We start from the raw sequence: 14,803 nt of genomic DNA, 5'->3' as shown, positions 1-14,803 counted from the left end.
GTGTTTTCTTTTGCACTCTGTCCAATGCGTCACAACTCTTCAATTTCTTATTTTGAAGTATTCCGCTCTGCAACATGTTCATCCTCACCAACTTCTTGTTTGTTACGTTCAAATCTCAAACTTCTTGCTATATTTCCCATATTCGTCTATAACAACTTGCCCATCTTAATAGTACATTTCTAACATAATGATATTTAAGCATTTTATGCAAGTGAAAAAATATAACATTTTCGAAATTTAATCATGCATCTCGTAAAGCAAGTCCTTCCTTTTCTTTATTTCGTATTCATGATGCTTGTTCTGTTTGCACATTGCTAACTGCTTGTGGAATTGTAAAGTTGAATAATATGCTTTGAACGTGGCCGGTTAGCTCAGTTAGTTAGAGCGTCGTGCTAATAACGCGAATGTCGCGTGTTCGATCCCCGTACTGGCCACATCTTGCCTCGATAGCTCAGTTGGGAGAGCGTCAGACTGAAGATCTGAAGGTCCTTGGTTCAATCCCGGGTCGAGGCATTAACTTGTGTTTATTAGCATGTTTCTAAAATTCAGCAACATCTTTGGCAAGAATTTGCACGATGAGTTCTACAAAATGTTGAACAGCGACAAAATTGCACATAAAAGTTTGAGTGTCGATCGCGTTTAGTGAAAATCAAGTAAAAGCGACTTGTTGGAATCAATTGTAAACGATTTGAAGATTTTGCATTCTTTGAAGTGATTCCTCGTGTGCAAATATCACTTGAACTGCAAGGGAACCTACACAATTTTTTAGGACTTGAATTGAGCAGTCATTGGTTTTATGATTCTACTGGATCACAACAAATTGTTTCCACAGGTGGGTGAAATTGGGCGAGATTGTCTTTTACTTGGAAAAAAGTTTGGTGTTCAAATCGTTAATTCATAAAATTTTGAAACCTTTATTTACCTTACCCTCAATCCCAGTTCATGTAGATGACCTCCTCTTTGAATTGTGTTTTTTTGCATTGTCCAATGTCCAATGTCCAACCTCCACTTTGAATTGTGTTTTTTTGCACTGTCCAATGTCCAACCTCCACTTTGAATTGTGTTTTTTTGCACTGTCCAATGCGTCACAACTCTTCAATTTCTTGTTTTGAAGTATTCCGCTCTGCAACATGTTCATCCTCACCAACTTCTTGTTTGTTACGTTCAAATCTCAAACCTCTTGCCTTATTTCCCATATTTGTCTATAACAACTTGCCCATCGTAATAGTATATTTCTAACATAATGATATTTAAGCATTTTATGCAAGTGAAAAAATAAAACAGTTTCGAAATTTAATCATGCATCTCGTAAAGCAAGTCCTTCCTTTTCTTTATTTCGTATTCATGATGCTTGTTCTGTTTGCACATTGCTAACTGCTTGTGGAATTGTAAAGTTGAATAATATGCTTTGAACGTGGCCGGTTAGCTCAGTTGGTTAGAGCGTCGTGTTAATAACGCGAATGTCGCGGGTTCGATCCCCGTACTGGCCACTTCCTGCCTCGATAGCTCAGTTGTGAGAGCGTCAGACTGAAGATCTGAAGGTCCCTGGTTCAATCCCGGTTCGGGGCAATGACTTGTGTTTATTAGCATTTTTCTAAAATTCAGCAACATCTTTACAAGAATTTGCACAATGAGTTCTACAAATGTTGAACAGCGACAAAATTGCACATAAAAGTTTGAGTGTCGATCGCGTTTAGTGAAAATCAAGTAAAAGCGACTTGTTGGAATCAATTGTAAACGATTTGAAGATTTTGCATTCTTTGAAGTGTTTCTTCGTGTGCAAATATCATTGGAAGTGCGAGGGGACTTCCACAATCCTTTAGGACTTGTTTGTTTGTTTGTTTATCTTTATCCTGCATTGCGGGAAAGCGGACTTGAGCGCTATGCATCGGTGTACGCCTTCCGACATACACCTGACCCACGCTGCAGCCGACAGCAATGTCTGTTTCCGGTTGTCTACACTTTACTATTGACTTAAATTTGGTACTACCCATTACTCGAAATCGATCACTAGGTAGAAGCAATTATCGTAAAGTTTATGAATTGAATCGAGCAGTCATGACTTGAATCGAGCAGTCATTGGTTTTGTGATTTTACTGGATCACAACAAATTGTTTCCACAGGTGGGTGAAATTGGGCGAGATTGTCTTTTGGTTGGAAAATAGCAGGATGTTGAAATCGTAAATTCATAAATTTTTGAAATCTCTAATAACCATACCTTCAATCCCAATTCATGTGGATGACCTCCACTTTGAATTGTGTTTTCTTTTGCACTCTGTCCAATGCGTCACAACTCTTCAATATCTTATTTTGAAGTATTCCGCTCTGCAACATGTTCATCCTCACCAACTTCTTGTTTGTTACGTTCAAATCTCAAACTTCTTGCTATATTTCCCATATTCGTCTATAACAACTTGCCCATCTTAATAGTACATTTCTAACAAAATGATATTTAAGCATTTTATGCAAGTGAAAAAAGAAAACAGTTTCGAAATTTAATCATGCATCTCGTAAAGCAAGTCCTTCCTTTTCTTTATTTCGTATTCATGATGCTTGTTCTGTTTGCACATTGCTAACTGCTTGTGGAATTGTAAAGTTGAATAATATGCTTTGAACGTGGCCGGTTAGCTCAGTTGGTTAGAGCGTCGTGCTAATAACGCGAATGTCGCGTGTTCGATCCCCGTACTGGCCACATCTTGCCTCGATAGCTCAGTTGGGAGAGCGTCAGACTGAAGATCTGAAGGTCCCTGGTTCAATCCCGGGTCGAGGCATTAACTTGTGTTTATTAGCATGTTTCTAAAATTCAGCAACATCTTTGGCAAGAATTTGCACGATGAGTTCTACAAAATGTTGAACAGCGACAAAATTGCACATAAAAGTTTGAGTGTCGATCGCGTTTAGTGAAAATCAAGTAAAAGCGACTTGTTGGAATCAATTGTAAACGATTTGAAGATTTTGCATTCTTTGAAGTGATTCCTCGTGTGCAAATATCACTTGAACTGCAAGGGAACCTACACAATTTTTTAGGACTTGAATTGAGCAGTCATTGGTTTTATGATTCTACTGGATCACAACAAATTGTTTCCACAGGTGGGTGAAATTGGGCGAGATTGTCTTTTACTTGGAAAAAAGTTTGGTGTTCAAATCGTTAATTCATAAAATTTTGAAACCTTTATTTACCATACCCTCAATCCCAGTTCATGTAGATGACCTCCTCTTTGAGTTGTGTTTTTTTGCATTGTCCAATGTCCAATGTCCAAACTCCACTTTGAATTGTGTTTTTTTGCACTGTCCAATGTCCAACCTCCACTTTGAATTGTGTTTTTTTGCACTCTGTCCAATGCGTCACAACTCTTCAATTTCTTGTTTTGAAGTATTCCGCTCTGCAACATGTTCATCCTCACCAACTTCTTGTTTGTTACGTTCAAATCTCAAACCTCTTGCGTTATTTCCCATATTTGTCTATAACAACTTGCCCATCTTAATAGTATATTTCTAACATAATGATATTTAAGCATTTTATGCAAGTGAAAAAATAAAACAGTTTCGAAATTTAATCATGCATCTCGTAAAGCAAGTCCTTTCTTTTCTTTATTTCGTATTCATGATGCTTGTTCTGTTTGCACATTGCTAACTGCTTGTGGAATTGTAAAGTTGAATAATATGCTTTGAACGTGGCCGGTTAGCTCAGTTGGTTAGAGCGTCGTGCTAATAACGCGAATGTCGTGTGTTCGATCCCCGTACTGGCCACTTCTTGCCTCGATAGCTCAGTTGGGAGAGCGTCAGACTGAAGATCTGAAGGTCCCTGGTTCAATCCCGGGTCGAGGCATTAACTTGTGTTTATTAGCATTTTTCTAAAATTCAGCAACATCTTTGTCAAGAATTTGCACGATGAATTCTACAAAATGTCGAACAGCGACAAAATTGCACATAAAAGTTTGAGTGTCGATCGCGTTTAGTGAAAATCAAGTAAAAGCGACTTGTTGGAATCAATTGTAAACGATTTGAAGATTTTGCATTGTTTGAATGTGTTTCTTCGTGTGCAAATATCATTGGAAGTGCAAGGGAACCTACACAATCCTTTAGGACTTGAATCGTGCAGTCATTGGTTTTGTGATTCTACTGGATCACAACAAATTGTTTCCACAGGTGGGTGAAATTGGGTAAGATTGTCTTTTACTTGGAAAATAGTTTGGTGTTCAAATCGTTAATTCATAAACTTTTGAAATCTGTGTTATTCATCCCTTCAATCCCAGTTCATGTGGATTGTGGATAACCTCCACTTTGAATTGTGTTTTTTTTTTGCACTCTGTCCAATGCGTCACAACTCTTCAATTTCTTATTTTGAAGTATTCCGCTCTGCAACATGTTCATCCTCACCAACTTCTTGTTTGTTACGTTCAAATCTCAAACTTCTTGCTATATTTCCCATATTCGTCTATAACAGAGGTGACGAACCTGCGGCCCGCGGGCCGCATGCGGCCCGTCAAAGAATTTTGTGCGGCCCGCAAAACAATTTGACAATCGCTCATGCATTAAAGACAAAAGACATCTCAAAGCTGTTTTATGTCTTCACTAGTACACCTTTCCTTTGCTATTTTCTTGCCCTAAAGTCCAGTGGTTCCCAACCGGGGGAGAATTCCCCACTAGGGGGAATTTTGCAATTTTCAGGGGGAATTTGGTTTTAGGATTGTAAACCTGTTAAGCCTAGTAAGTTGGCCTAGATTAGAGCGTTAAAGAGGAAATTATTATTAGATTAACTCCCGATTATTTAAGCAACTGTGCACTGACAATCTGACGTGGATGCAATCCATCAAGTAGCCTACTTCTGTTTTATGCAAATACTAGATGGCTTTTAAGAGGAAACGTAACCAAACGAGTGTTTGAGCTCATAGACGAGCTCAAATTATTTTTTGACTTTTAAGTAAAATTGGAATTTGTTTCATTGCTGAATGATGACAGATGAATTGGATTCTTTGCTTATTTGGTTGATATGTTTGGTCCATTGAATAAAATAAATCTGAAAATGCAAGGGAAAAACACCTATATACGGTATATATTCAATTGCCATCTCTGTTTAAAGCAGATTGCTCATCAACATGGGTTATCTATATCCATAAGCCATTGACATATTGATACCATGGGAATTTACAAACTGTAGGCTACTGCTTCCATGCTGGCTCATTGAAGGTTGGAAGAGAGTGATTGATTTATGTCATCGTCATTAGGAGATTGTCTTAAGGTACTAGAAGGCTCTGCTGTCTTGGTCGCGAGGGGAGTACGTTTTGTCTGGCCTCTACATTTCGACCAGCCTGGTTTGGGTGGCCCTTCCAGGAATAGATACCAGTACCGTTCAGCACTTAAAGATGCTTTGGAAGCTTTCACCAGCAAGCTTGATAATAATTGAAAGAGAAAAGTTAGAATAAACATTGAACAATTGAACATGTTCCCATGTTTAAAGAATTATCATTAATGCTGGTTGTTGACAGGGCCTCTGAGAGAAATTTTCACTAAGGGTACGAAGAGTCATTCTGGGCCCCCCTCTCACTCCGGGCCCCCTTTGTTTTTGGCAAAACGCCTGATATTTACTTAGGCGTATTATACACCATAAAACATTTTACTGCAGAATTGGACATCTGTGCGCAATAATAGCATCAGGCATGGCTGCAATAAAACTATTATTTAGTGTTTTGTGCTGTGCATATCATGTAGTCTGTCCCTCGCCAATTTGTGTACCCTGCATTAAATTCGTGTGTCAGTTGTTGATGGTGCTGTTAAGAGGTGTCGCTTGTATAGCTTTAATGTAAAATTTCCGAATTCATTTTTTTATTTCTCTTAGATGTAGCCTATAATTATTCCTAACGAGGACACTATGTTGTGTCGAAAACGTTGGATTGAGTAGTTTTTTCTTGTTTTTTTTTGTGTGTGTGTTTAATAAAAAATATTAAATCCGCTAACGTTACTGAGTGGTATAGCCTATGTATCTGATACAACAAGTCAAGCTCTCTATACCAAGGCTCAGACATAACATCTTGTTAAAACATAATCAAATTAATCATTTGACCAATAACCTTTCTTCATTAACTTTTGCATTCACCACATGCCTAGCAGAGGTGAACAAAGTCACTTTTGTTTACTCCGGTTCCGCTCCTACTCTGAAAGTATTTACTCCGACTCTAACTCCGAAATTCATTTTGAAGTGAAATAAGCGTGAAACTACTTTTTTCAAGTAATTTTTAAAAAACACAAAAACGCCCGGGTTTTTCTGAACCCTGCTTTTACTACCCTATGCCCCTCCCCCAACTGAACAGGAGAATAATCAACTTTTAGGCTATCATTTAATTTGGAGTGCTATCAACAGAACATTTTTGCACGTAAAGCATTAGATAACCACTTTGGGCTCCTAATTTGCGCGCAATGCTCTCAATTATCTTTCCGGGCTCTTTTGCTACATTACGGGCCCCCTAGAACTAAAGAGTAACAACTTTTATGCTTGAATTTACTCGTTTAGGATGGTTTTAAACCAACATTTTTGCGCGTAAAGTATAAAATCACAATTTCGGGCCCCCCAACATTCACAGGCCTGGGCCCTCAAGGGTACTTCGTACCCTCCGTACCCCCCTCTCGTAGGCCCTGGTTGTTGATGGCAAAGAACAAGTTCTTCCAGAGTTGGAAAAAGAATTGATTTTGCAACATCTCACAGCATTAGAATTAGAACTGGAATTCATTCGATATTTTCCTAAAATTTATGACGATGAGCTTGATTTAATACAAAATTTATCCACATTGTTGATGAAAAAACTTCCCGATAAATTGCAGGATGAATTTTTAGAACTCAAAACGGATTCTTGCGCAAGAGACTTATTCAGAAAAATATCAATAACTGGATTTTGGCCATTGATGTGTAATTCCTATCCCAAAGTGGCAGAGAAAGCTACTCGAAGTATCCTTCCGTTTGCTTCCACTTACCTGTGCAAACCAGGTTTTTCAACTCTGGCAAATGAAAACAAAACAAAGAAACAGATTAGACGTGGAGAATGATATTCGTTGTGCTCTTTCCAATACTCTTCCACGACATTTATGAGTTATCGAAACAAAAAAATCACAAGATTCACACAGACTGTTAAATGCATTGACTCTTAGGATTTTGAATGCCTATTCTTTGAATAAAATACTTTTCAGCTACGTTCTTCTTTAATTAAATTATTTTAGTTTGAAAAAGAATATTACCAGCTAAAAAGCTTATTACTAGTGAAAGTTTAGTTTATCTTCCAAAACTTAGATTAAAATATTAATGTAAACGAGTTTTTAACAAACTAAATTTATAGGGGGGGGGGGGAATTTAGATTTGAATATCGACTAAAAGGGTCCACCGGATAAAAAAAAGGTTGGCAAATACTGCCCAAAACACTAACTTTCAGGGTTTAAAGTTAGAAAATAGGAAAGCTATAAGGTAAAGGAAGGTGTGAAAACACTATTCACCAATTTTGGTCGATTCCAATCTATGACGTCATGGAATTTTGACGATTAAAAGTTGTGTGGCCCGATAACTCATGTGTAATTGACAAAGTGGCCCGCGACAGCAAAAAGGTTCGTCACCCCTGGTCTATAACAACTTGCCCATCTTAATAGTATATTTCTAACATAATGATATTTAAGCATTTTATGCAAGTGAAAAAATAAAATATTTTCGAAATTTAATCATGCATCTCGTAAAGCAAGTCCTTCCTTTTCTTTATTTCGTATTCATGATGCTTGTTCTGTTTGCACATTGCTAACTGCTTGTGGAATTGTAAAGTTGAATAATATGCTTTGAACGTGGCCGGTTAGCTCAGTTGGTTAGAACGTCATGCTAATAACGCGAATGTCGCCGGTTCGATCCCCGTACTGGCCACTTCTTGCCTCGATAGCTCAGTTGGGAGAGCGTCAGACTGAAGATCTGAAGGTCCCTGGTTCAATCCTGGGTCGAGGCATTGATCGTGTTTATTAGCATTTTTCGTAAATTTAGCAACATCTTTGGCAAGAATTTGCACGATGAGTTCTACAAATGTTGAACAGCGACAAAATTGCACATAAAAGTTTGAGTGTCGATCGCGTTTAGTGAAAATCAAGTAAAAGCGACTTGTTGGAATCAATTGTAAACGGTTTGAAGATTTTGCATTGTTTGAAGTGTTTCCTCGTGTGCAAATATCACTTGAACTGCAAAGGAACCTACACAATTCTTTAGGACTTGAATTGAGCAGTCATTGGTTTTATGATTCTACTGGATCACAACAAATTGTTTCCACAGGTGGGTGAATTTGGGCGAGATTGTCTTTTTTTTGGAAAATAGTTTGGTGTTCAAATCGTTAATTCATAAATTTTTGAAACCTTTATTTACCATACCCTCAATCCCAGTTCATGTGGATGAACTCCACTTTGAATTGTGTTTTTTTGCACTGTCCAATGTCCAACCTCCACTTTGAATTGTGTTTTTTTGCACTGTCCAATGTCCAACCTCCACTTTGAATTGTGTTTTTTTGCACTGTCCAATGTCCAATGTCCAACCTCCACTTTGAATTGTGTTTTTTTGCACTGTCCAATGTCCAATGTCCAACCTCCACTTTGAATTGTTTTTTTTTGCACTGTCCAATGCTTCACAACTCTTCAATTTTTTGTTTTGAAGTATTCCGCTCTGCAACATGTTCATCCTCACCAACTTCTTGTTTGTTACGTTCAAATCTCTTGCCTTATTTCCCATATTTGTCTATAACAACTTGCCCATCTTAATAGCATATTTCTAACATAATGATATTTAAGCATTTTATGCAATTGAAAAAAGAAAACTTTTTCGAAATTTAATCATGCATCTCGTAAAGCAAGTCCTTCCTTTTCTTTATTTCGTATTCATGATGCTTGTTCTGTTTGCACATTGCTAACTGCTTGTGGAATTGTAAAGTTGAATAATATGCTTTGAACGTGGCCGATTAGCTCAGTTGGTTAGACTCTAACCAACTGAGCTAACCGGCGACGTCGGCAACCTTTTTTGCTCTGCGGACCGGTTTCAAAATGAAATTTTTTCGCGGACCGGTCTTTAAAAAAATCTAATGTTCAACAATGAAAATTTATTGCAGCTCATATACTGTAAGGTCATTATTTAATGTGGGCCTTGGGCTTGTTTTGCTTCAACGAGACGATCCCACCTAGGAAATATAGAACTCAACGACACCCGCAATGTTTCTCTCACGTCCAATCTGTTTCGCGGTTTTGTCTTTGTTGCTGCCATTACAGAAAATCCAGACTCGCATAAATAGGATGTCGGAAATGGCAGCAAGGTTTTTAATGCTTTTATGGCAAGGTCAGGGTATTCCGGCAAGACTTTCATCCAAAACGTTGATAGAGTCGTTGTATGAAAAATAAATTTCAAGCTACCGTCATTAGCAATATCCAGGAGCTGGTCCTGTTGTCGAACAGGTAAGGTCGATTCACCAGGTTTGAAAATAAATGGATTACGGATCCAATCCTTTGCATTTCGAGGGTCTTTAGCGCTTGGAAAATAGCGCTTAAATTCTATTAAAAGAGTACGCAAGTGTCTGCTCACAAGTTCGGAGAACTCTTGCTCAGGTTCACTCTCTTTCAAAGTCTCTGCTAATGTTTGAAACATGTCAAAAACCCCTTTGTTTACGCGCTGCTCCCACAATTTTAGTTTTTCTGTAAACGCAGCCACTTTATCTGCCAACTTGAATACAGTTGTCATTTTGCCCTGAAGTGAAAGATTTAGTTCATTGAGCAGATTGAATATGTCACACAAGTAGGCAAGTTTGAGAACCCATTTTTCATCAATAAATTTGCTAGCAAGATCTGAATTTTTCTCCAAAAGAAACCTTTGCAGTGGCTCACTTAGTTCAAAAACTCTGTTCAGTGATTTTCCTGTGGTGAGCCACCTTACTTCTGTGTACAACAGAAGGCATTTGTGCTCGGCATTCATGTCCTCACATATCTGCTCAAACAGCCGAGTGTTCAGTGCATGCGCTTTTATAAGGTTGATCATTTTTACTACATCATTGAATACACTATGAAGCTCGGATGATATTTTTGGCTAGCCAGCATTTCTCTGTGAATGAAACAATGAGTGGCCTCGCACTCTGGTGCGACCTCCCCAGCAAACATTGTACTTCGGCCCAACGTAGTGTGACAGTTGGTAAAATAATGCTCCTCCGTTGGCACTACGTTGTGGCCGAAGTTGACCCAACGTATCTTGCACCATTCGTCACAGTTGGGACAACTTCTTTAAAATATTTGGGCCAACGTTATCCCAACTCTACACCCAACGTAGTTAATCGTTGGTACCCTACGATGGCCCAACGTATTTTGCACCATTCATCGCAGTTGGGACAACTTCTTTAAAATATTTGGGCCAATGTTATCCCAACTCTACACCCAACGTAGTTAATCGTTGGTACCCTACGATGGCCCAACGTATTTTGCACCATTTGTCGCAGTTGAGCCGACTTATTTTAAAATCTTTGGGCCTACGTAATCCCAGCTCTACTGCCAACGTAGTTCATCGTTGGTACCTACGCTGGCCAAACGCACGTTGCACCTTTCGTCGCAGTTGGCCATACATATTTTGCACTAATCGTTGTAGTTGAGCAACATTGGTTAAACTTAACCTGCAATTTCAAGTTGACACTGTCCTGATGATCCATATGCCAATACGATGACCATCTTCTTATACTGAGCAAATTTAAGTCAATGATGTAAACAAACGTAAAGTTGTTGAAAAATACATTTATTCGAATGGTAAAATGCACCACCCATGCACAATTCACAGCTACGACAAGACATGCACAAAAGTCTAAAAACACAGTGGACTGAAGTACTTCATGCCTCATCAGAAGACTGCGCCTGGATGTAACAACGTGATCTGTGGCGGCCTCAAACGCAAGTACCTATAAAACAATATGCAACATATGTAAAGAAAATATACTGTACAGTGCAAATTAGATCGTGTTTACAGCACTGTGAAAGAACAGACTCTAAGTGTTACATATCTTATGGATATGTGTATGCAACACCCGGTTATTTTACATAAACAAGCATTTTTTTAATACATTCTAACATTCCTCAGTATGTTCTAATTCTGTAATTCGTAGACTATACGATGGGGTGGGGAATGGGTATACCGTTATGTTCTATTAACCTCTAACATTAATGCAGTCAAACTAAATTAACGATTTGAACACCCAACTATTTTCCAACTAGAAGACAATCTCGCCCAATTTCACCCACCTGTGGAAACAATTTGCTGTGATCCAGTAGAATCACAAAACCAATGACTGCTCGATTCAAGTCCTAAAGTATTGTGTAGGTTCCCTTGCAGTTCAAGTGATATTTGCACAAGAAAAATCCTTTCAAACAATGCAAAATCTTCAAATTGTTTACAATTGATTCCAACAAGTCGCTTTTACTTGATTTTCACCAAACGCGATCGACACTCAAATTTTTATGTGCAATTTTGTCGCTGTTCAACATTTGTAGAACTCATCGTGCAAATTCTTGCCAAAGATGTTGCTAAATTTACGAAAACTGCTAATAAACACAATCAATTCCCCGACCCAGGACTGAACCAGGGACCTTCAGATCTTCAGTCTGACGCTCTCCCAACTGAGCTATCGAGGCAAGAAGTGGCCAGTACGGGGATCGAACACGCGACATTCGCGTTATTAGCACGACGCTCTAACCAACTGAGCTAACCGGCCACGTTCAAAGCATATTATTCAACTTTACAATTCCACAAGCAGTTAGCAATGTGCAAACAGAACAAGCATCATGAATACGGTAGGCACTTTAACGTAGGACAGGTTTCCTCGTGAATCAGCTGTTTGCAGTCATGTGACTCACGCCATTATGATTGTAACCTTATAAACTCAATTGATTACAGTCTTTAAGATCCATCTTGCACTCAGTTCAGTTGCAGAAGAAAAAAGAACACTAGCAGAGGGTGGGAATCGAACCCACGCAATCGAAATGACTATTCCCTTGCCCTAACCCTAACCCATTAGGCCACGCTGCTGTGGCGATGCATTCACTTAATTTTCTTTGTATCAAAAATCTTTGGGGAAGATCGGACGAAAAGATCGCAAAAGATCGGAGAAGATCGGAATATCACGTACTGAGTCATATGACTGAAATCAGCTGATTCGTATGGAAAACTGTCCTACGTTAAAGTGCTTACCCATGAATACGAAATAAAAAAAAGGAAGAACTTGCTTTACGAGATGCATGATTAAGTTTCTAAAATGTTTTCTTTTTTCACTTGCATAAAATGCTTAAATATCATTATGTTAGAAATGTACTATTAAGATGGGCAAGTTGTTATAGACGAATATGGGAAATATAGCAAGAAGTTTGAGATTTGATCGTAACAAACAACAAAGAAGTTGGTGAGGATGAACATGTTGCAGAGCGGAATACTTCAAAATAAGAAATTGAAAAATTGTGACGCATTGGACAAAGTGTAAAAAAAACACAATTCAAAGTGGAGGTCATCCACGCGAACTTGGATTGAAGGATTGAAGGGATGGTTAATAGAGATTTCAAAAGTTTATGAATTAACGATTTGAACATCCAGCTATTTTCCAACTTAAAGACAATTTCGCCCAATATCACCCACCTGTGGAAACAATTTGTTGTGATCCAGTAGAATCACAAAACCAATGACTGCTCGATTCAAGTCCTAAAGGATTGTGTAGGTTCCCTTGCACTTCCAATGATATTTGCACACGAAGAAACACATTCAAACAATGCAAAATCTTCAAATCGTTTACAATTGATTCCAACAAGTCGCTTTTACTTGATTTTCACTAAACGCGATCGACACTCAAACTTTTATGTGCAATTTTGTCGCTGTTCAACATTTGTAGAACTCATCGTGCAAATTTTTGCCAAAGATGTTTCTGAATTTTAGAAAAATGCTAATAAACACAAGTCAATGCCCCGATTGCCCCGACCCGGGATTGAACCAGGGACCTTCAGATCTTCAGTCTGACGCTCTCCCAACTGAGCTATCGAGGCAAGAAGTGGCCAGTACGGGGATCGAACCCGCGACATTCGCGTTATTAGCACGATGCTCTAACCAACTGAGCTAACCGGCCACGTTTAATGCATATTATTCAACTTTACAATTCCACAAGCAGTTAGCAATGTGCAAACAGAACAAGCATCATGAATACGAAATAATGAAAAGGAAGGACTTGCTTTACGAGATGCATGATTAAATTTCGAAAATGTTTTATTTTTTCACTTGCATAAAATGCTTAAATATCATTATGTTAGAAATATACTATTAAGATGGGCAAGTTGTTATAGACGAATATGGGAAATAAGGCAAGAGGTTTGAGATTTGAACGTAACAAACAAGAAGTTGGTGAGGATGAACATGGAGCGCTTGGACTGAAGGCCCTGGATGACGAGACTGTCGAGTGGCTGATGACATCATGCCCAAACATATAGTCCAGAAGAACAGCTCAAACGACGAAGAAGAAAAATGCTAATAAACACAAGCCAATGCCCCGACCCGGGATTGAACCAGGGACCTTCAGATCTTCAGTCTGACGCTCTCCCAACTGAGCTATCGAGGCAAGAAGTGGCCAGTACGGGGATCGAACCCGCGACATTCGCGTTATTAGCACGACGCTCTAACCAACTGAGCTAACCGGCCACGTTTAATGCATATTATTCAACTTTACAATTCCACAAGCAGTTAGCAATGTGCAAACAGAACAAGCATCATGAATACGAAATAAAGAAAAGGAAGGACTTGCTTTACGAGATGCATGATTAAATTTCGAAAATGTTTTCTTTTTTCAATTGCATAAAATGCTTAAATATCATTATGTTAGAAATGTACTATTAAGATGGGCAATTTGTTATAGACAAATATGGGAAATATGGCAAGAGGTTTGAGATTTGAACGTAACAAACAAGAAGTTGGTGAGGATGAACATGTTGCAGAGCGGAATACTTCAAAATAAGAAATTGAAGAGTTGTGAAGCATTGGACAGAGTGCAAAAAAAAACACAAGTCAAAGTGGAGGTTATCCACGTGAACGGGATTGAAAGGATGGTTATTAGAGATTTCAAAAATTTATGAATTTACAATTTCAACATCCTGCTATTTTCCAACCAAAAGACAATCTCGCCCAATTTCACCCACCTGTGGAAACATTTGTTGTGATCCAGTAAAATCACAAAACCAATGACTGCTCGATTCAAGTCCTAAAGGATTGTGGAAGTCCCTTGCACTTCCAATGATATTTGCACACAAAGATATACTTCAAACAATGCAAAGTTCCCGAATCGTTTACAATTGATTCCAACAAGTCGCTTTTACTTGATTTTCACTAAACGCGATCGACACTCAAACTTTTATGTGCAATTTTGTCGCTGTTCAACATTTGTAGAACTCATCGTGCAAATTCTTGCCAAAGATGTTGCTGAATGTTAGAAAAATGCTAATAAACACAAGTCAATGCCCCGATTGCCCCGACCCGGGATTGAACCAGGGACCTTCAGATCTTCAGTCTGACGCTCTCCCAACTGAGCTATCGAGGCAAGAAGTGGCCAGTACGGGGATCGAACCCGCGACATTCGCGTTATTAGCACGATGCTCTAACCAACTGAGCTAACCGGCCACGTTTAATGCATATTATTCAACTTTACAATTCCACAAGCAGTTAGCAATGTGCAAACAGAACAAGCATCATGAATACGAAATAAAGAAAAGGAAGGACTTGCTTTACGAGATGCATGATTAAATTTCG

General features: G+C 38.6%; 1 protein-coding gene and 13 non-coding genes across 14 annotated transcripts; 6 read left to right on the top strand and 8 right to left on the bottom strand.

Annotated features, from left to right (window-relative positions):
• Window positions 1-440: 440 nt before the first annotated feature.
• Trnaf-gaa (transfer RNA phenylalanine (anticodon GAA)) lies at window positions 441-513 on the top strand. Its single transcript has one exon. It is a non-coding gene; the product is annotated as a tRNA-Phe (tRNA).
• A 903-nt stretch (window positions 514-1,416) lies between these two features.
• On the top strand, window positions 1,417-1,490 carry Trnai-aau (transfer RNA isoleucine (anticodon AAU)). Its single transcript has one exon. It is a non-coding gene; the product is annotated as a tRNA-Ile (tRNA).
• Window positions 1,491-1,496: 6 nt separating this feature from the next.
• Trnaf-gaa (transfer RNA phenylalanine (anticodon GAA)) lies at window positions 1,497-1,569 on the top strand. The gene has a single exon. It is a non-coding gene; the product is annotated as a tRNA-Phe (tRNA).
• Window positions 1,570-2,698: 1,129 nt separating this feature from the next.
• Trnaf-gaa (transfer RNA phenylalanine (anticodon GAA)) lies at window positions 2,699-2,771 on the top strand. The gene has a single exon. It is a non-coding gene; the product is annotated as a tRNA-Phe (tRNA).
• Window positions 2,772-3,756: 985 nt separating this feature from the next.
• On the top strand, window positions 3,757-3,829 carry Trnaf-gaa (transfer RNA phenylalanine (anticodon GAA)). Its single transcript has one exon. It is a non-coding gene; the product is annotated as a tRNA-Phe (tRNA).
• Window positions 3,830-7,900: 4,071 nt separating this feature from the next.
• Window positions 7,901-7,973, top strand: Trnaf-gaa (transfer RNA phenylalanine (anticodon GAA)). Its single transcript has one exon. It is a non-coding gene; the product is annotated as a tRNA-Phe (tRNA).
• Window positions 7,974-9,136: 1,163 nt separating this feature from the next.
• On the bottom strand, window positions 9,137-10,030 carry LOC145766591 (SCAN domain-containing protein 3-like). Its single transcript, XM_082578308.1, has one exon. The coding sequence runs from the start codon at window positions 10,028-10,030 to the stop codon at window positions 9,137-9,139; it is 894 nt and encodes a 297-aa protein (XP_082434434.1).
• A 1,558-nt stretch (window positions 10,031-11,588) lies between these two features.
• Trnaf-gaa (transfer RNA phenylalanine (anticodon GAA)) lies at window positions 11,589-11,661 on the bottom strand. The gene has a single exon. It is a non-coding gene; the product is annotated as a tRNA-Phe (tRNA).
• A 1,322-nt stretch (window positions 11,662-12,983) lies between these two features.
• Window positions 12,984-13,056, bottom strand: Trnaf-gaa (transfer RNA phenylalanine (anticodon GAA)). The gene has a single exon. It is a non-coding gene; the product is annotated as a tRNA-Phe (tRNA).
• A 6-nt stretch (window positions 13,057-13,062) lies between these two features.
• Trnai-aau (transfer RNA isoleucine (anticodon AAU)) lies at window positions 13,063-13,136 on the bottom strand. Its single transcript has one exon. It is a non-coding gene; the product is annotated as a tRNA-Ile (tRNA).
• A 413-nt stretch (window positions 13,137-13,549) lies between these two features.
• Trnaf-gaa (transfer RNA phenylalanine (anticodon GAA)) lies at window positions 13,550-13,622 on the bottom strand. Its single transcript has one exon. It is a non-coding gene; the product is annotated as a tRNA-Phe (tRNA).
• A 6-nt stretch (window positions 13,623-13,628) lies between these two features.
• Window positions 13,629-13,702, bottom strand: Trnai-aau (transfer RNA isoleucine (anticodon AAU)). The gene has a single exon. It is a non-coding gene; the product is annotated as a tRNA-Ile (tRNA).
• Window positions 13,703-14,521: 819 nt separating this feature from the next.
• Trnaf-gaa (transfer RNA phenylalanine (anticodon GAA)) lies at window positions 14,522-14,594 on the bottom strand. The gene has a single exon. It is a non-coding gene; the product is annotated as a tRNA-Phe (tRNA).
• A 6-nt stretch (window positions 14,595-14,600) lies between these two features.
• Window positions 14,601-14,674, bottom strand: Trnai-aau (transfer RNA isoleucine (anticodon AAU)). The gene has a single exon. It is a non-coding gene; the product is annotated as a tRNA-Ile (tRNA).
• Window positions 14,675-14,803: the final 129 nt, after the last annotated feature.

This window comes from Aplidium turbinatum, chromosome 3 (genome assembly GCF_918807975.1).
Source record: "Aplidium turbinatum chromosome 3, kaAplTurb1.1, whole genome shotgun sequence".
Taxonomy (NCBI): domain Eukaryota; kingdom Metazoa; phylum Chordata; class Ascidiacea; order Aplousobranchia; family Polyclinidae; genus Aplidium; species Aplidium turbinatum.
The sequence above is the reverse complement of the archived record's forward strand: the minus strand, read 5'-3'. Positions and strand labels throughout refer to the sequence as shown.

Coding starts and splice junctions, on each gene's coding strand:
- LOC145766591 (XM_082578308.1), bottom strand. CDS start 10,030: ATGATCAACCTTATAAAAGCGCATGCACTGAACACTCGGCTGTTTGAG.